General features: G+C 33.3%; 1 protein-coding gene across 6 annotated transcripts in view; it reads left to right on the forward strand.

Annotated features, from left to right (window-relative positions):
* The window catches only part of Ankib1 (ankyrin repeat and IBR domain containing 1), a 121766-nt gene that overhangs the window by 14083 nt on the left and 82977 nt on the right, over positions 1 to 24706 (forward strand). For all 6 annotated transcript variants that reach the window (XM_058582881.1, XM_046455182.2, XM_046455181.2 and 3 more), the window contains exon 2: positions 21203 to 21483. In XM_058582881.1, the coding sequence (XP_058438864.1) occupies positions 21296 to 21483 (188 nt within the window). In that variant the 5' untranslated portion in view covers positions 21203 to 21295. The remainder of the gene's footprint in view (positions 1 to 21202; positions 21484 to 24706) is intronic.

Below are 24706 nucleotides of genomic sequence, written 5' to 3' on the forward strand. Positions count from 1 at the left end.
TGGCATAAATTATAGTTCCTAAGTTTATGTATTATTTTGGAAAATAATTAAATATAAGTTAATATTCTTGAGGCATATGAATTATTAATTATTGTCATTGACTATGGTATTTCCTTATAGTCATAGTAATATTTTGGCATGTGTCTTGCTTTTAGATGATTTTTATGTCATAATTTGTAGCTATATCATAGCTTCTTTCATATTCTCCTAGAAAGATCAGGAACTTAGTCCTGATTTGATATCTGAGGGTTTTATAGATTTAAGTTTTTGTGTAGATGTGCTTAATTAATAAGTATCTTAATTGGAACACTTAGATCCTTTGGAGACCCATTCTCTTCCCTTTTTTTTTTTTTAATTTTCACTTCCAAAGACTTGAGTTTTATGTACTTGTTATGAAAGTTATAATGACTTAGATTTTTCATTTCAAGTATTTGTGCCTTGTTGCCAGGTCATTTTTAAAAATCGTTTTTAAGGGGTTGGGTTTGTGACTCAGCGGTAGAGCACTCGCCTAGCACATGCGAGGCCCTGGGTTCGATCCTCAGCACCACATAAAAATAAATAAATAAAGATATTGTGTCTGACTAAAAAATAAATATTTTTAAAACAATCGTTTTTAAAATTATGTTTTTATTAGTGCATTATTATAGGTACACATAACATTGGGATCCATTTTGACGTAATCATAGGTGCATGTAATACAGTTTACTCCACTTTAGTCCCCACTACTTTTTCCCTTCCTTCTTCCCTCTCTCTTCCTTGTACTTACTTGTAGTTTTCTAATTGCTGCTTTATAGATACGAATAAAGGTAAAATTCACTATGGTATATTCATAAATATACATATGACCATAGCATAATTTGGTCAGTTTCATTATATCATTTCTCTCTTTTCCTTTCCCACTCCCTCCTCTATACCTTTTCTTTACTCCACCGATTTCCTATCTATTTTCATGGGATTCCCATACCAACCCTTTTTTTCAGTTACTTTAGTCTAGCTTCCACATATGAGAGAAAACATTTGACCCTTGACTTTCTGAGTCTGACTTATTTCACTTAGCATTATGTTCTCCAGTTCCATCCATTTACCAGTAAATGACAGTTTCATTCTTTGTGACTGAATAAAAGTCCATTGTGTATATATGCCCAATTTTCTTTATTCATCTATTGATGGGCACTTGAGCTGGGTCCATTACTTGGTTATTATGAATTGTACTGCTATAAAAACTGATATGCCTATATCACTATAATATGCTGATTTTAATTTTTTAGGATAAATTCCAACAAGTAGGATAGCTTGGTCATATGGTGGTTCCATTCTTAATGCTTTGAGTCAACTCCATACTGCTTTACAATGTGGTTGCACTAATTTGTAGTTCCACCAACAATGTATGAGGGGATCTTTTTTCCTACATCCTCACCAGCATTTATTATTATTTGTGTTCTTGTTGATAGCCATTCTAGCTGGGGTGAGATCAAATCTCATTGGAGTTTTGATTAAATCATGAGGATATAGAAAATTTAAACAGAGCAATATCAAGCAATCAGATTAAAGCAGCAATTAAAAGCCTTGCAACAAAGAAAAGCCCAGGACCAGATGGATTCTCAGCTGAGTTTTATCAGACCTTTAAAGAAGAACCAGTGTCAATCTTCTTCAAATCATTCCATGAAATCGAAAGGGAGAAAATACTGCCAGATTCATTCTATGAAACCAGTATTACTCTGATACCAAAACCAAACAAAGATATGTCAAGGAAGAAAACTTCAAACTAACATGTTCAGACCTAATGAACATAGATGCAGAAATCCTTAATAATGGCAAACCACATTAAAAAGAAACACATTAAGAAGATAGTACACATGATCAAGTGGGTTTCATCCCAAAGATGAAAGGTTGGTTCAGCATACACAAATGAATAAAGATAATTCACCACATAAATGTTCTTAAGGGCAAGAGTCACATAATTATCTCAGTAGATGTAGAAAAAGCATTCAACAAAATCCAGCACCCATTCATATTTAAAATGCTGGAAAAACTAGGGATAGAAAGAACTTAGCTAAATGTTGTAAAAGCTGTATATGACAAATCCATGGCCAACATCATACTAATGGATGAAAACCTGAAAGCATTTCCTCTCAATCAGGATCAAGGCAAGGATTTCTGCTCTTACTACTCCTATTCAATATGTTTCTTGAAACTGTAGCCAGAGCAATTAGGGAAAAGAAGAAAATTAAAGAAGTCAAATTATCTCTGCGAATGACATAATCCTTTATTTAGAAGACCCAGAAAACTTGAAGCTAATAAACCAATTCAGGAAAGTAGCAGAATACAAGATCAACATATATAAATTAATCCTTCCTGTCCTCCAGTAATGAATTGCTGAGAAATCAGAAAAACTATCCCATTCACCTTAACTTCAAAATAATAAAATAAAATACTTGGGAATAAATCTAACCAAGCAGATGAAAGACCTCTACAATGAATACTATAGAACACTAAAGAAAAAAATTGAAGAAGACCTTAGAAGATGGAAAGATCTTCCATGTTCTTGGATAGGCTGACTTAGTATTGTCAAAATGGCCATACTACCAAATTCATTATACAGTTTTGGTGCAATCCCCATCAAAATACTGATGGCATTCTTCACACAACTAGGAAAAATGGCCTTAAAATCATTTGGAAAAGGGACTGGGATTGTGGCTTAGCGGTAGAGCGCTCACCTTGTATGTGCGAGACCCTGGGTTCGATCCTCAACACCACATAAAAATAAATAAGTGAAATAAAGGTATTGTGTTCAACTACAACTAAAAAAATAAATATTTTTAAAAACATTGTTTGGAAGAGTGAAACACCGGGAATAACCGAAGCAATCCTGAGCAAAAAGAGTGAGGCTGGAGGTTTCACAATACCAGGCTTCAAATTATACTACAGAGCTATAGTAACAGAAATGCATGATATTGGCATCAAAACAGACATGAAGATCAGAGGCATAGAAGACACACAGACAAATCCACATAGATGTAGTCATCTGATACTCAATAAAAGCCCCAAAACGGCTGGGGTTGTGGCTCAGTGGTAGAGCGCTCTCAGACGCTGGGTTCGATCCTCAGCACCACATAACATAAAAAGTAAAATATAGGTATTATGTCCAACTATAACTGAATATATATATGTATGTATGTATACACACACATATATGCACATATACATATATATATTCTAAAAACATACATTGGAGAAAAAATGGCATTTCAACAAATGGTGCTGGGAAAACTGTATTCATATGTAGAAGAATGTAACTAAATCCATGTCTTTCACTTTGCACAAAAGTCAACTCAGAGTGGATCAGAGACCTAGGAATTAGACCAGAAACTTTGCAACTGCTAGAATGAAACAATAGGCTCAACACTCCAGCACATTGACACAGGCAACAACTTTCTTAACCAAACCCCTAAAATTCAAGAGATAAAACTTAGAATTAATAAATGGGATAGCATCAGATTAAGAAACTTCTGCACAGCAAAGGGAAATGAGTGTGAAGACAAAGCCTATAGCATGGGAGAAAATTTTTTGCCTGGTGTTCCTTTGACAGGGAATTAATATAAAAAAAATTAACACCAAAAAAAACCAAAAACCTAAATCAATAAGTAGCCAAAAAAACTAAACAGACATTTTTAAAAAGAAGAAATACAAATGGCCAACAAATATATTTAAAAATGTACAACATCCTTGGCAATCAGGGAAATGCAAATCAGATCACGTTTTGAATCATGTCCTAACTCTTCAATTTCAAAGAATTACTGTAGCACTTATGTTCATCCTGCTACCATTTCTTTAGGATACAGGAAGCATGGTTGGCTTCAGATTTAATTCTTCACAACACAGGGCCACTATTATTGCTATATTACCCCTCATCACTTCATTAAGATGTATGGACTATGAAGTGAAGTTCAGAACATGTCAAATACATAGGATTCAGGTTTTGGTTTCTGATATTGGAGAATTTGTAGTCTGAGGCAGTTATCTATGGCCTTGGCAACAGATAAGAGACATGAGAAAACCCTTACCCTTTATTTTGTATCTATGGCAATAGAATGTACTTAATGTGATCATTCACTATCAATAGCTAAAGATGTATAAAGTACAAATGAATTCTTTCTTCTAGATGCAAACAAGGGTTTGAATGTCAGTGTGTATAAGTAACTCATAATCTAATAAGTAGTACATCCAGGATTCAAACTGAAGTTTGCCTTCAGTTTTATCAGTATACCAAAAAAACCTTTCCAAAATAAATTCCCCAAATCTGTGTACTTTATTATAAAATGCAGGTGGTATTGTATGTGAATTAAATGACAGAAGATACATGATACCACACAGGAGTAGGTTTTTCCCATGAGTATCTCTCTATAAATCTAGGATTTTGGCCTCTTAACAGACTTACTTCTATACATTTATTTTTCAAACCCTGTTGTTAAATATTTTCATTAACAACATCTGAAAGTTTTACTCTGATACCAAAACCTTTAATTCCATTTCTTCAAAGAAGAGTTAAACTGTTGATTTGAGTTTTGTTCTTTATAGTATTGTGTTTATATAACAGTTTTTTAGTTGTTTTCATAAGTTTTATTTACAAAAAGATCAGTGAGTGATACTCTGTTTAAAGGGGCAAAGCTTCTGTTTCTTACCTTGCTCAAAATATGTTTTAAGGAACCTGATATTGTGATGGAATTTTAAAGACCTCTCTTGTGTGAATTCTGAACCAGTTGAGAAGTCAAACCAGGAAACATCCAGTTTTTCTTCCCAGGTTTTCTAATGTCCTGGGGGTATAGTACAGTTAGAAATATTTTAACAGTTGGGCTCTTTTTAAATGGAAAAAATCATTAGGCATGTAGAAGTGCCTACTTTCAACATATCTTTCAAGTTTCAGACGTGTTTAGAAGTTAATGTAAAAAAGCTGCTGACCTGCCAAAGTATGAAGAATTCAGTCCTAGCTGATAGTTTTTGTTATAGTCAGCAAATATGAATATGTATGCATAAATAGATAAGCCAGGTATAGAGGCTACTTAGTCTTATGTTCAGCATTATGCTGTTCCTGTGGATTTAGTGAACACATGTTCCAGAAAATCTTTGCACAGGTTGTGATTTCAAGTATTATATTTGGCTTCCATATTTTTCAACTTGTGTGTCTTAATTTTGGATTTGGTAAATGTGTACACTGTAATATGGGAAATACAAAGAATTATAAAACTGTTATTACCCTCAAGTTTATAATTTAATTGGATAAATAAAACCTTCTTTTAAACAATGTGCATGTAAGTTTTTTTGATGTTTTAGCTATTGCACTAGTATTCTATATGGTTAACTGCCACTTATTTCATCTCTTCTACAGATGAACAGGTGGATTGCATAAAAAAAAAACCCTCAGATTTCAGGAAGAGAGGGGGAAAGAAAGGGATTGAAGCTTTTAGGGTGGGCTTAGCTATCTATACCTTATATAGTTATACTTTATACATTTAAAAAAATAGGTTTGAAACACTTGTGGGAGAAAGACAATAGCATTATAGACATGAAGTAGATTAATGTTTTCAGTGATAAGAGGAAGAAAATACTTTTAGTATGGAATCTCTCCTTTTAGTAAATATTTATTAAGCATTTTTAATGTCCACAATGCTAAGTGCTAGCTTTTTAACCAGGGAATAAAACAATCAAGGCCTCTGTCTGCAGCAAGTTTATACTTTAGTGGGGCAGACCAACATTAAACATATAAATAAATCAAACAGCAAATGATTTGAGGGATACATAAAATAAATCATAACAGTGTGAGGGCAGAAGGGAAGAGGTATTTAGATATGGTGTTCAAAGAAGTATCTTTGGAGAAATTATATTTAAGACAAAAGTGGGAAGATGAGAAGATGTTTAAGCCTAAGACTAATAGAGGAGGGAATAATGCTGAGTGTTTTAGGTAGAAGAACTACATATGAAAGGCCCTGAGATTTAAAGAGAGGGAGGAAGGCAGGAAAGGAGAGTGGGGGAGGGAGAGGGAGGAGAAAAAGAAAAAAAAATGTTGGTATATTCAAAAGGGGCCAATGTTGATGGAACATACTGAGCAAGGGGTGGATTCTATTCCATTTGCAGCTTTATGTCATCAAATTATGTTAAAAAGCAAAACAAAATCTTCTGGCTGCTGTGTAGATTATCGATTATTGAAGTGGGAAGGCAAAAGTAGAAATGGAAAACCAGTTAGGGTGTTGTTGAAGTTGTTGAAGGATGAGGTGAAGATGGCTAGAGCTGGGGTTGTCCAAGAAATGGTGAGATTTGGTCATATTCATAATGCATGTATTTTCAGAATGGTGCTAAGAATGCTTACTCTTAGGTTGAATATGATAAGAAAGGATTCAAGGATGACTTCCTTTATTACTGAACTGAGTGACTAGATGGTAATGTTATTTGTGGGATTTGGTGCTGCAAAAATGGAGGAGAAACAGATTGATGGGAAAGATCAAAAGAGAATCTCATTTGAGGTGGCCAGTTCTTTTTATGATACAAGATATTAACTAGGCATTGATGCAGGAATCTGGACATCAAAACAGAAATCAGTATTTGGCAGTCATCAGTGTATATATGTGCATGTAGTATTTATGTAGATAGATACCTAGGGGTATAGAAAGAGTATAACTAGTACTACAGAAGCCTCCTTCATGCATCCCATCCCTCATGAGGTCAAAATTATGCCTCTCAAAAGTAACTGACTTCAACAATATAGCTTTTCCTTTATTGTTGTTATTCTTTATATAAATTGAATCATAATATATGCTAATGTGTTTATTGTTTTTTACTCAAAATGTATTTCTCCATCTTGTTGCATGTAGTCACAATTTATTCTTATTGCTGAATACTGTTTCAATTTGTGAATATACCACAGTGTATCCATTTTACTATTGATAAATATTTGGATTTGGTTCAGTTTTTTTCATATAGCAATAATGCTCCTGTGAATATTCTTGCACCTTTTTAAAAACACATATATGTACAAATACCTGTGGGATGTATACCTAAGAGTGAAATTGCCAGATGGTAGGATTTGTGTGTGCTTAATTTGGTACTGCCAAATAGTTTTCCAAAGTGTCTATACTGATTTACACTTGAGTTCTAATTTCTTTTATCATGCTCCTTAATGAGATATACACTCCTGAAAATCTCTAAGAGGATTTTTCTTTGTGTAAGGTCTCTTTACTTACCTTATGGTCTTGAAGATATAGTCCTCTGTGTTTTCTTCCAAAAGTAGTATTGTTTTACTTTTCACATGTAGATATGCAATGCATTTGGAATTTGACATTGGTTTGGGGGTTTTAGGTAGGGTTAAAAATTATCTTTTTTTTTTCCCCCATTGGGATATACAATTGACCAAATGTTTTTGAGAACATCATCTTTTAAGGGAGGAGTTTCTAAAGATAGAAAATAATAGAACATGTTTGCCAATGAATGGTGATTTAGGCCTTTATCATCCTTTGGATTCTAGGGAGTAGCTTAGGAATAGGTTAAGGTAAAGAAAGAACATTATTTTTGAAAAGGAAGGAAAAGTTCTTGAAAAGGAAGGGATTTATAGCAGATGTGCCTTTGCTTTGCAACTGATGTACTTTTATTGTAACAGGAAAAAATAGAGAAGGCATTATTGTTTAGGTGCAAGATAGTTTCTGTAAGCTTGATATGAGAAGATGAAGGAATTTTTTTTTCCTTCTCTGTTCATGAGAGAAGGGTGAGTCCTGAGAAGCTAGGTCAAAGATGGAATGTTTTTTGTTAGTTTGTGGGCCTAGCATAAAACTAGGCAATGCTGTACCACTGAGCTATACTCCTAGCCCCAGGGAATGTTTTTTTTTTCTTTTTTTTCTGTATGCGGATGTCTAGTTGTTTCAACACCATTTGTTGAAAAAAGTATCCTTTTTTCATTGAATTAATTCCCCCCACCCTCAATGTAACCAATCCTTCTAAACCATGTCATGATTGTGGTGGGAGAGTTTCTCCAGAACAATTGAATTGCTCTTATCAGAGAAGGATGTAAGAGTTGTTGGGTAAATACAAATATGTTGGGAATATAATGGAGGAATATAATCCCTTTAAAGAAATCTGATTGATTTTTTTTTTTTTTACAAAATCAGTGAATTAAAACACCTTACATTGCAAATGCAATCATATTATAAATTATTTTTAAATGTCTTAGCTGTTTAATTCATGTTCTTTTAAAGCAACATTGCCTCCATGGATTGTGAGTATTTTTCTTTCAACTTGCATCTCTTTCTTTACCTAACATTAAGTTTTTGTTCAGTAGCTTTTGTACAAGGAATTTAAAGGAGAAATACCTTTTTTTTTTTTTTTTTTTTTATTAGAACAGCTTTTGACCAACCATTTGGGGAAGGCATTACTCTAAAGTATACATTATTCATCACAGGAAGATACTTTGCAGACATGGCAATGGGCCACAATGTTTTCCAGACACTTAATGCTTGACTTGAAACACAAAGAACATTAGAAATTATATATTTCATTTATAATACAATTAAAAGTATTATAAAATGCCTTTAGGATAAGTTCACTTTCTTCTGAATTCTCTTTTGTAATAGCATGTTTCATTCTTTTTTTTTAGACTGAATCAATAGAATAGCAGTGAGGGATAGGAAAATAATAAAGTATCTCCAGATTCTCACTTTCCTTAAGTTGAAGGCTATAGTTACTTCTCAGTAGACAACTATTGCTATCATCACATAAGCCTATGATTGTGAAATGATCTTTCACTTAAATTAGAAAAAAGGACTATTTGTGTAGCTCAGTGGTAGAGCGCTTGCCTAGCATGTGGGGGGCTCTGAGTTTAATTCCCAGCATTGCAAATGTCTGTGTGTGTGTGTGTGTGTGAGAGAGAGAGAGAGAGAGAGAGAGAGAGAGACAGAGAGACAAAGAGACAGAGAGTGTGTGTGTATGTGCCTGTGTAATTTGATCAGAAAGACACATTTCAACAAGTTCAGGAATTGGACAGGATGAACAATTGAATTTTCAAAACTTTTCATAATGGATTTACATAATCACCCCCTTCCCCAGTGTTCTCTGACCAATTATCTAATGAGTAGGAAAAAAAAAAATCAGTCCCTTTCGGGGAAAGCTGCATTTAATAATCAGATTGCCTCACTAAAGTATATGCCTCAGGAAAAAAGGCAAGGGAAGTAGAGTCAGGTTATGAGTCTGTTCTTGTAAATTGCAGCTAATGAGGAAACCTGAACATAAGTCAGTAGGAATGAGACATTCCCTAGAGGGAGTCCAGAATCTAGGCTGTCTGGGGTAGGTAGAGGAGTCATGCTCCTTGTGATATATCTTCCTGCAACTTGTAACTTTGCTTAAGAATAAGAAATTAGGAATGTATTGGCCACACTGCATCAGAAATAAAGTTGATCAGCAGCCCAATTTCAGATTGTCCCATCAGAGAAAAAGCCCTTTCCTGTGGGCATTTGGATATGACCCAGACAGTCCAGCTGGCATCCACTAATGTTTTTCATAGTTTAAGGCCCACAGAGGTGTGTCCTAAATCTGCAACATTCCCAGAGTCTAAGTTGTGTTCATGAGCCTGTGCCTATTTCAGTTCAGCAAAGCTCATACTGAGGCCAAATACCCATAGCAGATATACAGGTTTTAGCTTAGAGTCAGGCCTAAGCAATTAAGATCTATGAATTCAGAATTCCAAAAAAGCTACCAGCTAGTCTTTTTCAGTAACAAAGCAGAGACTGCAATGCCAGGCAGCTGTAATCCAAGTTCAAGTGATAAGCAAGACTTGCTTAGACTCTTTAATCTTAATCTAGAGTCTAAATTGACCTACTCAAAAATATGCACATCTGGGCTGGGGATGTGGGGATGTGGTAGCGCACTCGTTCGGCCTGGGTTTGATCCTTAGCACCACATATAAATAAAGATGTTGTGTCTGCCGAAAACTAAAAATAAATATTAAAATTCTCTCTCTCTCTCAAAAAAAAAAATATGCACATCTGGCTGAAACATCACCAGTCTAAGGGTCAGACATCTGATTTCATAAGAGCTCATTAGCAACTAAAGATTGGCTTTAAAACTCCAAAAGTGTATCTACATATATCTAGAAGTTGTCTCATTTTTGTCTTCTTTTTTGTAGGTGCTTCAATAGGCAAAAATATTTAGTTATAAAGACTTAATCTTTTTCTGATATTCAGAGTGTCTGGATTTCAATCTGTTGATGAAAAACAAAAGCCAAAGGAGTTTTGTCCCATTAACTTTTTTTTTTCTCTTCAGCTTTTTTTTTAGTGTTTTTTTTTAATTTAATATTTTCTTTAGTTGTAGATGGACACAATATTTTTATTTTATTTATTTATTTTTATGTGGTGTTGAGGATCAAACCCAGTGCTTCACACTTGCTAGGCAAGGGCTCTACCACTGAGCCACAACCTCAGCCCTCTTAAACTTTTTTTGATTAGGAAATGATTCTTTTAGCATTTGTGAAATTACAAATATATAACATTTTACATCAATTTTATCATCCATCCAGATGTAATAGCCACAAAATAATTTTTTAAAAATTTATTTTTTTCTCATTGCAATTTTATTGAAGTGTCCCTAGCAGTAAATTTTGCATTTATAGCTATGAAGGGTAATGGATAAGGTTGAAGTTTGGTATATATTCTAGCTAGAACACAAAGGGGATGGAGTTAGTACAGCAGCATCTATGCTGAACAATACTGTTGGAAGGTATCCATACCCCGCTACCCCCTGGCCCCCACGTTTCCCTCTGAGTTTATCTAAAGCTTTACTTTATTCCTGGGAATTGATTTGACCTTTTGTAAACTTTTAAAAACTTGACACACCCAGAGTTCAATTTTGGGAATATTTGGACCCTTTAGGGAAAAAACAAATCAAAGACATTACCCAGAGTATCCTCTCCCCAATTTTAATCAGTTTAGCCAAAGGACAAAGAGAATTTATTAGCAAGCTAGCTCTCCTGATGTTCAATCTATCATTTTCAAATTTCATAGGCAACTTCTACATCTCATCATGGAAAGCAACTCCCTTACGTTTTCTATTATAGGTCAACTATATAGCTACTCAGAGGATCATCATATTCTACGTCTTCATCCTTTCTTTTCCCAAACAATGTTGCCATATTTTAGTGAAATGGTCTGGGGTATCCTACTTCTGACACTATTGTATTTAGCAATTCTGAACACCACCCCCACATTCAACAATTCTCTTAAAGACTCAGTATATTAATTGTGGCCACAATAAAATTTATTACATTAAAGAATTTGAAGCAAAATCAGCAGAGAAGAAAGGTATATGGAGCAAGGCCCAGAGAAAAATAGGAACAAGTTTCCAAGAGTCTTCTTCCTACAGAATCACACAAGATATGCTTAATTCCTCCAGCACTGAATTGTGATAACACATGTGAAACTTTGTTTACCAAGGAATCTCATTAGAGACTAAGCGCCCAGGGTTTTTATTGAACGCTGGTCATGTAGGCACCTTCTGTCAGGCATGTACCAAAAATCTGAACTCTTAGGAAAAAAGCAGGCATTTAATACATGTACTACATTGTACAATTTAAGTGCATGGAACCACTCCAGTCAGGGAATGGTGGGAACCTTCCTGAAATCCAAGTTCTCAGATACCAGTCTTACAAGCAGACTTTTCTAAGGATAATTGTCCCAAGCCCACTATATTAACTATTTTCCCTACAATATGGTAAGATATCCACAGACAGATGATGGTAAAAATATAATATTGAATAAACTTAGTTTAACCTGATAAATTCACTTAATGTTAGCATAACAATGAATAAGAAAACAGGGCTCCTAGAAATGAAATGGTTTATATGCTGACACAGTGTAATACTTCACAAGTTTTCTGCATGACAATAATAATTTTTAAAAGAGTGCCTTACATTGAAGGACACAGCAAAGCTAGAAAGACTCACTGTAAGCAGTAGATGGTGGAATGAGGGTTTTTCCAATGAAGATAATCTAAACAGTTTTGTAGCAATTCTGTATTTGTTCTTTATAGTTAGTATGAGAAATAGAGTTATTCTCTTTTCATGTTAGGGAGCAATTTAGTTCTCTGAAGTGTAATATAAAATTCTCAATTATAGTTTGCTTCTTAAATTTTTTAAGGATGTAATGTTGCTTGCGAACATTAAAATAATGATTCCTTTTAAAAACATTTGGCTACAAATCTGTACTTCCACACATTGACGTTTAGGGAAGGGCTGAAGTTTTGCCTTTTGGAGCAAAAATAATTTTTGTCTAAAATGTATCAATTTTGAGACTTTGACTTAAATAATTCCAAAATATACACTTCCAATTTGACATTTTCACTTATGTTTTAAAAATAAGGACAGTATAATGTTCAAAAATTATGAAAGCAAAACAGTCTGAGTAGCCAGAGATGCCAAAATTGCTAAAATTAAACTGCTCATTGTCAGGACCATAGCATTAGAGCTTGAAATATTTATTTTTGGGTCACTGTGAAATTCTGAATTCAAAAATTGGAAAAATACTTCTTGGGTCAAAGTATAACACAAAACATTTTGGGTGGTTGAAAAGTCAAATGTTTGAAGGCTGAATACTACCTAAGAAAAAATTAATCTGAAAAATTTTGTGAGGGGCTATTGATCATTATAGGTAATAATGCTTTAATAGGAAATAGAAGAGAATGGTGTTTCATACAGTAGTTGTATCCCAAGTTTACAGTTTTCCCCTTTGGACATCATGTTAGTTATTTTCAGTGTTCATATGTAAGTTTGGTGAAAAGCAGGAGTCAGCTGCCTCCTTTTGCAGCTATTTTCATTTCTTCCTTTTGTAATTGCAGCATCTTTTATCATACTGTGAAAGCTGTGTAGATCTAAAAGGTATCCAAAAGGAACCAGAATACGATTTTCTTCTTTTCCTGCTTGCTGAGAAAACTTATGCAGTTACATTCATTAATTTTTTATCACTACCATAATAGTTTTGTGTTTATGTTGTCGTTTTATTATGAATGCTGTCATATTAAGATATTGGAATAACAGCAAAATGAATTTTAATTCTGGAATGCCATTACACGAATTTACTTTCTTTGTTAAAAGATTTTTCTTAGCTCTAGTCATTTTCACAGTTCTTTCTAATATTCAGAAAATTTTTGGAAGACTGTGGGTATTTGTGAACTTCTTTCAGGAAGCCTACAAGAATGAAGCCACATTTTACTTCATTTAGTATACAGTTTGGCAGGTGAAACCCCAGATCTCTTAAACTGAACTTCATTTTTAACAACATTTTAGATTAAGACCTTTTTTTTTTTTTTTTTGTATCAGGGATTGAGCAGAGGCACTCGACCACTGAGCCACATCTTCAGTCCTATTTTGTATTTTATTTAGAGACAGGGTCTCACTGAGTTGCCTAGTGTCTTGGCTGTTGCTGAGGCTAGTTTTGAACTCTATCCTCCTGTCTGAGCCTCCCAAGCTGCTGGGATTACAGGTGTGTGCCACCACACTTGGCATAGATAGACTAAGACCTTTTTACTCACTGTCAAAGCAATGTATATATTTTTCACATACTTCCATTACAAGGTATGTCTCTTGCTCCTGGCTTTGTACTCAACCAAATGTCTGTCACTTTCACATAATATTTGAAAGTACAGTTAGAGAATTGAGCTGTCAAAGATTAGGGAACTGCTAGAGAGATCTTTACTAATACTGCCAGTTACCTAGAAAAATAATGAAAATTATTTATTATTAATGTTTGTTCAGAATATAGTTGAAAAATGTATACTTTTTTAAGTTGCCAAAGATCGGACACCTAATACATGATAAATTCTAGACTAGCAGTTATATATCATTCTTGATGTAGAACATAGAGTATATGACATTTTTCTTAATGTTTCATTGTCCTTTTTTTCAGTATTTTTTAGTTATACATGGATGCAGTATCTTTATTTTGTTTATTTACTTTTATGTGGTGCTGAGGATTGAACCCAGTTGCTCACACGTTGGAGGCAAGCACTCTATCGCTGACCCACACCCCAGCCATCTTCATTGTCTTTTTTTTATATTTATCTTTTTTATATTTACTTAGTAATTTATATATGACAGTAATTTATATATGAATGCATTACAATTCTTATTACATATATCGAGCACAATTTTTCATATCTCTGGTTGTATACACAGTATATTCACACCAATTTGTGTCTTCATACATGTACTTTGAATAATAATGATCATCACCTTCCACTATCATTTCTAACTCCATGCACCCTCCCTTCCCCTCCAACCCCTCTGCCCTATCTAGAGTTCGTCTATTCTTCCCAAGCTCCCTCTCCCACTATGAATCAGTTTCCTAATATCAAAAGAAAACAGTCAGCATTTGGTTTTTTGGGGATTGGCTAACTTTACTTAGCATTATCTTCTCCAATTCCATCCATTTACCTGCAAATGCCAAGATTTTATTCTCTTTTATTGCTGAGTAATATTCCATTGTGTATATATGCCACTTTTTTTTTTATCCATTCATCTGCTGAAAAGGGTATCTAGATTGGTACCATAATTTAGCTATTGTGAATTGTGCTGCTATAAACATTGATGTGGCTGTGTCCATGTAGTATGCTGTTTTTAAGTCCTTTGGGTATAGACCAAGGAGAGGTATAGCTGGGTCAAATGGTGGTTCCATTCCCAATTTTCCAAGAAATCTCCATACTGCTTTCCATATTGGCTGCACCAGTTTGCACCCACCAACAGTGTATGAGTGTACCTTTTTCCCCACATCCTCACCAACACTTATTATTGTTTGTATTCATAGTAGCTGCCATTCTGACTGGAGTGAGATGAAATCTTAGAGTAGTTTTGATTTGCATTTCTCTAATTGCTAGTGATGATGAATATTGTTTCATGTATTTGTTGATTGATTGTACATCATCTTTTGAGAAGTGTCTCTTCAGGTCCTTGGCCCATTTATTGGTTGGGTTATTTGTTTTTTTTGGTGTTTAGCTTTTAGAATTCTTTATATACCCTAGAGATTAGTGCTCTATCTGATGTGTGAGGGGTAAAGATTTGCTCCCAAGATGTAGGCTCTCTATTCACCTCACATATTGTTTCTTTTGCTGAGAAGAAACTTTTTAGTTTGAGCCCATCTCATTTATTTCATTGTCTTTTAAAAGGAATAAACAATGAGTTCTTTGAAAGCATCAACTCTCTACCATTTCTGTGCAAATCCTGATGGCAGAGGTGATATAAAACTTATTGAATTTGTATACGGGGTAAAAATGGGAGTTCATAACCCACTTGAATCAAAGTGTGAAATATGATATATCAAGAACTATGTAATGTTTTGAACAACCAACAATAAAAAAATTTAAAAAAACTTATTGAGTACCTACTGTGTGCTAGATACTGTAATATGATCTTTGCATACACATTGCATGAAAATCCTAAAACTAGGTATCATTCTCACATTTTGCCAATGAGGAAATTAAGGTACAGAGAAGTTAAATAATTTATGATAGAATTAGGAAGCAGACTTGGGGTTCCAATCCAGATTCTTTTACTGTGCTGTGCTCCTTCCACCAAAGCAGGGGTTGGCAAACTCTGGGCCATGGTCCAAGTTGTTCCCACTGTTTTTGTAAATAACATTTTATTGGAACCTGGTTATGCTCATTTTTTTTAAGGTCTTACTTGTCTTTGGTGTTACAATAGCAGAGTTAGGTAGTTGTGACAGATCGTATGATTCACAACGCTATATTTACTATCTGGTCCTTTATAGAAAAAGTTTTCTGATCCCTCTACTAAATTCATAATTTTAGAGATTCTATGAACAGAGTTTGCATTCATTAATATGAGTTTCATCCTTACTGAAGCACTAGGCTTAAAGTAATAAAGTAGATTTCCCATCATGTAATGAGGGAAGCAAAGTATTTACTAACCACAGATCATGAATGTACAAAAGCATTTAGTGTTAGATTTGGAAAAATAAGCTGAAATTATATAAATATAATTCTTTGTACTTCTATGATTCTATGTATCATAATTCATTTAAAAATGAATACTCATAAATATTTCAGTTTTCTTGTAAGTGTAAATTGGTTTTCTTATTTTTCATTTTATTTTTCGAAAATACAAGTTAATATTTCAATAGTATAATTTATGACATTCAAAATACCTCCAATTGTGTTAATTAATGTTTGCATGCGAGCAGAACTTTTTGTTTATAACATGGTATAGTATAGGTCAAATTTTTAAAATCTATCATACTAATTAGATTAAGATAAAGAAGGGGTGTGTTGGGGAGTTAGAGATCCATAGTGGCCGGCTGTTACAGTGAATAACTTTATGGGGGATGTAAAATTTCTCAGTAGACTCTTGCCAATTTGCCATCACATTTCTGAAAGGCTTTCTTTGTCATGAGTTGATCAGATCAGCCTTTTTATTTCATGTCATTTTCTGAGTGAACTACGCCAGTTTCATCTGACTGTAGCACTTTCTAATAAAGCTTTTATTGTTGTTTTTTCTAAGATCTTCATGGACTTTTATAAATAGCAGTTTTCTAATCTTTGACAGCTCAGTTCTTTAAAGAATAAAAAGAGGAGGGGAAATAACATTAAATCATTTTAACTTTAAAAATTTCATATTTTCTTGGCATGGTGGGGGCAATTTGTACTTTACTGAATGCCCTTGATACTCTTAACTTCTGTATGAAATTTGGAAGAGAACCACCAGAAACTTTATTTTACTTATTCTCATTTGTTATGTATGACAGCAGAATGTGCCACCAGATACTTTTAATAAAGAATTTCAAAAACCATTTCATGGCCTAATTGATTATAGGCTTGTTAGGTATCTAGTGTAGAAGGCAGTTACTTACAATAAACTATACATGTTAAGAGCTTTTATGGATTAAATATGGGTATACAGACTGAGATTTATTTCATTTTTGGTTATGGGAACTCTTTATCACTAATTTACATCCCCATTCCTTTTTATTTTTTATTTTGAGACAGGGTCTCTTTAAGGTTGCTGAAGCTGGCCTTGAATTTGGGATCCTCCTGCCTCATCCTCATGAGTCACTGAAATTATAAGCACCTGGCCACAAACTGGGAAGATTTAAATTAAGTCCTTTCTATTCCTATGATTTTAAAAAAATATATATTTTTTTAATTGTAGTTGAACACAATACTTCTATTTCATTTATTTTTATGTGGGTGCTGAGGATCGAACCCAGGGCCCCACACATGCGAGGTGAGCACTCTACTGCTGAGCCACAACCCCAGCCCCTATTCCTGTGATTTTATGAACTAACAATTTTATGCAACAAATAGTTTTCATGTAGAGAAGTATAAGCTGTGTCTTATTGGTTGGTAGACTTTATAATCTTAAATGGAAGAAGTTATGTTGCACTAATTATTTCTTGTAAATTGTGGAAAAATATGTATACATATTTTCCACAATTTACAAGAAATATATATATATATATATATATATATATATATATATATATATATATATCTTTAAAATGGCCTTCCAGAACAAATATTAGTTTCTAGATGAGAAAACCAAAGTTGACATTTAAAGACTTTTCAGTTCTAAACTAGTTCTATCTTAAAAGCACTTTCATTTCACTGTGCCACATTGTAGTAATTAATCTGTCAAAGGATTTTTTTTTTTACTAAATTATACTAGCCAAGTTGTAAGTGGCCAAGATAATAAATAAGCTATCATTTTAGAGAAGATACTGTTAAGAATTGTGATGCCCTGAAATGAAGCTGAGAAAGTTAAAGCTAAAGCCAAACTCTTAGGATAAGAACCCAAGGGTCTAGGAGCTGGAGTTTGCAGCTCAGTGGTAGATCTCTTGCCTAGCAAGTGTGAGGCACTGGGTTTTATCCTCAGCACCACATGAAAATAAATAAAGTAAAGGCATTGTGTCCATCTACAACTACAAAAAAAAAAAAAAAAGAATTCCAAGGGTTCAGCCTTACCCAGCTATATGGCCTTAACTCTGATTATTTTCAGAAGCAAATAGCCAATTTCAGGCAAACTCTTTGCCCTTAAAAACAGCCTTTATGTATTTTCTAAGAGTTTGCCTTTACCCTGTAGAAAGCCATTGAACTATCACTTCCTTCCTAATGACTACCACTACATACTTTTATAGTCAAATCCTGAACCCTGCTATTGCTAAAGTTGATTATTACATACCCTGGGCTATAGGAGAAACCATATTCTCCTCCAAAATAACATCTTAAAACGTTAAACCTGAATACTAGGATGTGTATTTTTTTTAGTAGAGGGATGCAAATTGGATTCAGGCAGCTGGGTTTTTTACTTTATTTTTAATTTTTTTAGTTCTAATTTGTTATATATGACAGCAGAATGTATTACAATTCATATTTCACACATAGAGCATAATTTTTCATATTTCTGGTTGTATGCGCAGTATATGCACACCATTCGTGTCCTCATGTATGTACTTAGAGTAATGATGTCCATCTTATTCCACTATCTTTTTTACACCTCTCGCCCCTTCCCTTTCCCTCCCTCCCCTTTATCCTATCTAGAGTTCGTCTAATCTTCCCATGCTTCCCTTCTAACCCCACTATTAATCAGCCTCCTTATATCAGAGAAAACAATCGCCATTTGGTTTTTTGGGATTGGCTAACTTCACTTAGTATTATATTCTCCAACTCCATCCATTTACCTGCAATGCCATGATTTTATTCTCTTGTTTCTGAGTAATATTCCATTTTGTGTGTGTGTGTGTGTGTGTGTATGTATGTATGTATGTGTGTGTGTGTGTGTATATATATATATATATACACACACACACACACCACATTTTCTTTATTCATTCATCTATTGAAGGCCATCTAGGTTGGCTCCACAGTTTAGCTATTGTGAATTGTGCTGCAATAAATATTGATGTGGCTGTGTCCTTGTAGTATGCTGTTTTTAAATCCTTTGGGTATAGACCAAGGAGTGAGATAGCTGGGTCAAATTATGGTTCCATTCCAAGTTTTCCAATGAATCTTCATATTGCTTTCTATATTGGCTTCACCATTTTTCAGTCCTACCAGCAATGTATGAGTGCAGGCGGCTGTTTTTGACATTGTTTTCTTCCCATCTTCCTTTGTCTCTTATAAGAAAAATCTATTCTAAAGGAGCCAGTATATCTTGTGATTTTTACATAGCTTAATACCCTGGGTTAAAAGATTGCATAGAGATTAGATGTTTAGTACCAAAAATAATAGTAAATAGCAAATGAGTTTTCATGGAACAGCCTGTTTACCTTGCGTTGGACAGCTGGTTTTTTGGAATTGGCTAACTTCACTTAGTATTATATTTTCAAGGATTATTATTATATATTCTTATTATATTATTATTATATTCTTCAAGGATTTGTGAATTTAGGACGTTTTTATTCCCTTTGTTATTCCACCTTTTACTTAGTTTTTCCTAATGTTAACATCTTAAATAACCATAGTTCAGTTATCGAAACTGAGAAATTAACACTAGTATATTATTGACTAAACTACAGTTGTCCTTTTCTGTTTGTGGGTTCTTCAACTTTAGATTCCACCAACCAGGGATCAAAAATATTGGAAAAAAATTGTGTCTATACTACATGAAGTCTTTCCTTGGCAGTATTCCATAAACAACATCCATTTATATACCATCTACACTGTTTTAGGTATCTAAACAGTTATCTAGTCATCTAGAGGTGATTTACAGGAAGGATTATTGGAGGATGTGCATAGATGATATGCAAATGCTGAGCCATTTCCTATAGGAGACTTGAACATCAGTGGATTTTGGTGCCCATGGAATATCTTGGAATAAGTTTCTTGAAAAATACTAAGGAATGACTATATTTATGTTATTTATATTTCATCAGTTTTCCATTATTGTCTGTTGCCCACCCCCACCCCCCCGCCGACATTTCAGACTCTAATCTAGGATTCCACAAGGCCTTTAGTTGTCATGTCTCAATAATTAGTCTCTACTAATCCGTGAACAGTTGTTGTCTTTGTGGGGTTGGAGTTGTATGTAGCTCAGTGGTAGAGCACTTGCCTAGCATCTGTGAGGCACTGGGTTTGATCCTCAGCACCACATATAAATAAATAAAATAAAGGTCCATTGACAACTTAAAATATATATGCATATATAAATATTTTTTAAATGAGTCTTTTGATATATTCAAACTATAGTAATCATTGTTCAATAATAGATTTAGAAATAAGATTTATTGGAATGGAATAAAACTGGCATTTATTGAACACACTAACCAAGAACTCTTACATACAATACATAAAGTTATTCTTGTAATCCTTGTAGTCATGCCTAATAAGCAGTCATTTATTTGCTGTATAAATGGGAATATGAGGCTTTTAGAAGGTAAATAACTTGCTTAAAATCACACATTGTAGGCAAATATAGTATTTTATATCTCAATTCCAGTATTTGTTTCCGTGACCTTACACCACCCACCTCACGTTGCTTTGGCAGTACATGCCCATATGATCTTTATTATAACTTCTTTCCGAATACAGTGCATAAGTATCTGATGTTTTTAGGCTTGTTTTGAATTCTTCATAGTAGAAAGAAATATATTTACTAATCATAAAGATAGAATAATATTTTGTTCTTTCTATAATCAGTTTTATTAGTTTCCTGTTATTATCTGAGTTTCAGTAAGTGTATAGTCTTATATTTGCATTTAAAAAGCTTTCTTTGATGTTATTATAAGCACTGAATGGTTTGTTTTCCTTTACTGTAACTTAAGACCTATTTTGTAATTCTTACTTGAACAAAATTTCTTATATTTACTCTTCCACAAATTGGTTGAGTAGGATTTATATGGAAACTTAAGTGTATTCAACCATAAAACTCAGTCAAGCTGATTTCCTGCCCATGTGAAGAAGAAACATGAAAAGCTTGTATATATAGATAACTTATATAGTACAGTCTATCAAATCATAACAGTCTCTGTGAGAAAATGTTGTAGTTTAAAAAGAAGCTAATTTGGGCGGTGTTAGAAATTTGAGATTTTTTTAGCCGAGATAAAGTTCATAAAACGGAGCATTGTTTTTGCCATTTACATATGCTTCTCAAAGTTTTTTTTACTTTTTTTAAGATGCTGCTTGTGATTACTGTTTTATAATCTAATTTGAATAACTTTTCCTTCATTAGGATGTGAATCATGTTGCAGAAGCATTCAAGAAGTGGCTGACGGAGAAAAGAAAAAAGTGCCACTGCTTATTAGAAAAGAAAACAAATCAAAACATGGGAAATACAACCACCAAATTCCGTAAAGCTCTCATCAATGGTGATGAAAACCTGGCCTGCCAAATATATGAAAACAATCCTCAGTTAAAAGAATCCCTTGATCCAAATACATCTTATGGGGAGCCCTACCAGCACAATACTCCATTGCACTATGCTGCTAGACATGGAATGAATAGAATATTAGGGTAAGTATTACTATAAACCAATTGATAACAAATTGGTGAAAGGGGAAAGCAACTGTAATCATTGAAAATATATACAGGTATGTGCATATTTTTTGGTATTTCAGTGGGTTTAACTTTCTAAAACTGAATATGCCTAAATTATTTGTGACTTTTTTTTATCATACCTAAATTAAAACTGAAAGATTATATCTAACTTAAACCAGAAGTTTAAATAGTGAGGTTTGTTCATATATTCTTGTTGCTATAAAGATATTTTGATCCTTGGCAGATTTCATAGGATGAATGAAATATAGTATTTCATTTACATAATCCTAAATATCTTAAAATCATCTTTAATTTACTTAACCTAACATGGTACTAATACCAGGTTCACTAAGTTTATCTCCTGGGATTACTTCTTTCCATTTTTATTGCCTCAAACTTGGTTCATCCTTATTAATCCTTTCTCTCAATACTTAAGGTATCTGACTTAAATGATCTTTTTGCAAGTCTGTCTCGTTTATAATCTCATTTCCAGATTAGTCTTCCTTTCAGTGTTCTTTTTCTTATGAGAAAGTTATAACAATGCCCTATTGTCTTCATTATTCTGTTTGCCTTCCAGAACACTCCCTACTTCTGCCTTCATTCTACCCAGTTAATCTAATCTCTCATTACTCTCTAACATGATCTTGACTGTCAATTTGATTCCTTCTGCTTTAGGAATTATACTGCCCCACCCTTAACTTTATTCCTGTTGCTTTTTGATTCTAAAATGTGTTCTTTCTTCTCTAATTACTGTCCTTTAAGTTCTAACTTGGTTTCTGCCTTATATTTTAATTCATCCCAACTACTTGAACCTGAAATATACTTTTTATTCTTTGAAATTCGCATTTAAAACCATACTATCATTAGTAAGCTCCTCTTTGCTAGATTGTAAATACCATAAATACAATGGTAAACACTTAGTGTTGTTTTCAATAATTTAACAATTAGTTGCTTAATCTACTAAGGCATTCTAACATGACATTTTTGTTGAGTATTTTCAGTGAAATTAAAAAACTATTGATTTAGCCCACTAATATTAAATATTCTAGTAATGTTTAACATCAGGTCTTATCTACAATTAAAATTTATTTATAGTCCCAATGTAAAACATATTTAAATATTATTATTACTGAGTTAATGTGTCTATTTTAACACAGAAGAAACCAAGTAGCAAAATATTTTTTGACCATTTGTAGTATAATGTACAGATTTACATTATAAATTGGAAAACATTATATAAGAAAATCATGTAAAGCCAAGTATGGTGGTGCATGCTTATAATCCCAGTTACTTGGGAGGCTGAGGCAGGAGGCTTACTTGAGTATACAAGTTTGAGACCAGCCTAGGCAACATAGTGAGATTCCCATTTGGAAGGAAGGAGAGAAGGAAGGCCACTGCTCTTAATTATTAATTTATATGAAAGATACTCATTTAGTCTGGTGATTCTTAAAATGTGTTGTTAGGACTCCTGTATCCTGAGGCTCTTTCAAAGGAATGTGAAGTCAAGAACATTTTTATAATATTAAGATGTGATTTGTCTTTTTCACTGTGTTGACATTTGCAGTGATAATGCAAAAATGGAGGGTTAAAACTGCTTGTGCTTTTAGATGAATCAAGGCAATGGTAATATGACTCGTTGAATTTTTGGAGTATCAAAAACAAATGTTCATAGTTATTTGAAGAGACAACTTTTAAAATTCTTTTCTAACTGTATAAAGTCTGAATTTTCTGCAAATACTGTACTTGAATCAAATTAACATATTACAAGAGATTGAATTCTTTGAAAATCCAGCTGTCTTCTACTGAACCAGACTTTAAAAGAAATTTATAAACACATAATGTCACTCTTTGATTTATTTTTTTAGTTATTTTTTTTGTTTTAAAGTGTTATATATAGTTAATGTGTAATGGATTTTTTTAAATTAATAAATAACCCACAATCAAGCTCTCAGGAACCAGCGGTAATTTTTTTTAAATTGTAAAAGAATCTTGTGAACCCAATTTTAAGACTTGCTCTTCTAGTTGATATTCTTGTTTCCTTTCTAAGCAGGAATATCTGTCTAACCCTATTATTGGTTTTCATTCTATTAAATGAAAATTTAAAAACCTACAGTAAACATGATTATATATTCTCTTTTAGTTACCAGTCTGGATTACTTTTATGATTTGAACATATACTTTATACTTAACATTGTACTTAAAATTTTTACATCTTCAGTCTCCAGTCCTAAAATGTTTTTTCTTTCCTTAATTGTTTGAAGAACACTAACTGGTAATTTCTTTGTTTTAGCTTTTTTAGCATACTGTACTAGAATCAGAGATTATTTTATTTCTGTTCTTTCCTAAGAATAAACAACCCTACTTCTTTAATTTATGTGTCCTTTTGTTTTTGGAAATTTATTTAGATTGTTCAGAAATACGAATCAATTTTTTTCCAGTTTTATTAGAGTATATTTGACAAATAAAAACTCATTCTCTTTAAAGACTGAATCATATTCTACTGTATGTATGTATATTCACAAATTAACAAAAAAATATTAAAATATACATGAAGTTTTGATGTATGGAATCATCAGTTACAAATCAAATTATATCAATCTCTTCACACTAATAACTTTTTTTTTATAGGTATGGTGAGAGTACTCAAGATCTATTCTTAAAGCAAATTTCACCTATTTAATACATAATTATTAACCATAGACACCAAGCTGTACATTAGGTCTCCAGAACTTAATTCATTTTAGAACTGAAAGTTTATGCCCTTTGACCATCCTCTCTCCATTTCTTCTACCTCTGACCTCCGGTAGCCACCATTTTATTCTCTATGTCTCTGCATTTGCATTTTTTAGATTCTATATGTAAGTGGGATTGTATAACATTTATTTTTCTATATCTGGTTCATTTCACTTAGCAAAATATCCTCAAGGTTCATTCATGTTATTGTAAATGGCAGGATTTTATTCTTTTGTTTTCTTTCCCCTGGTACTGGGGATTGAACTGAGATCCTGGTGCATTCGAGGCAAATGCTCCACCTCTGAACTACTTGTTCATCAGTTTTCTTATTTTCTTTTGAGAAAGTCTCGCTAAGTTGCTTAGACTGGCCTAAAACTTGTGATCCTCCTGCCTCAACCTCCTGATCAGCCAGCATACAGGTAGATATGTGTCACCCTGCCTATCTGGATTTCATTCTCTTTAAAGA

The sequence above is a fragment of the Marmota monax genome, unplaced genomic scaffold, assembly GCF_021218885.2.
Source record: "Marmota monax isolate L192 unplaced genomic scaffold, Marmota_monax_Labrador192_F-V1.1 WCK01_AAM20220418_F8-fsc00264, whole genome shotgun sequence".
In the NCBI taxonomy this organism is placed as follows: domain Eukaryota; kingdom Metazoa; phylum Chordata; class Mammalia; order Rodentia; family Sciuridae; genus Marmota; species Marmota monax.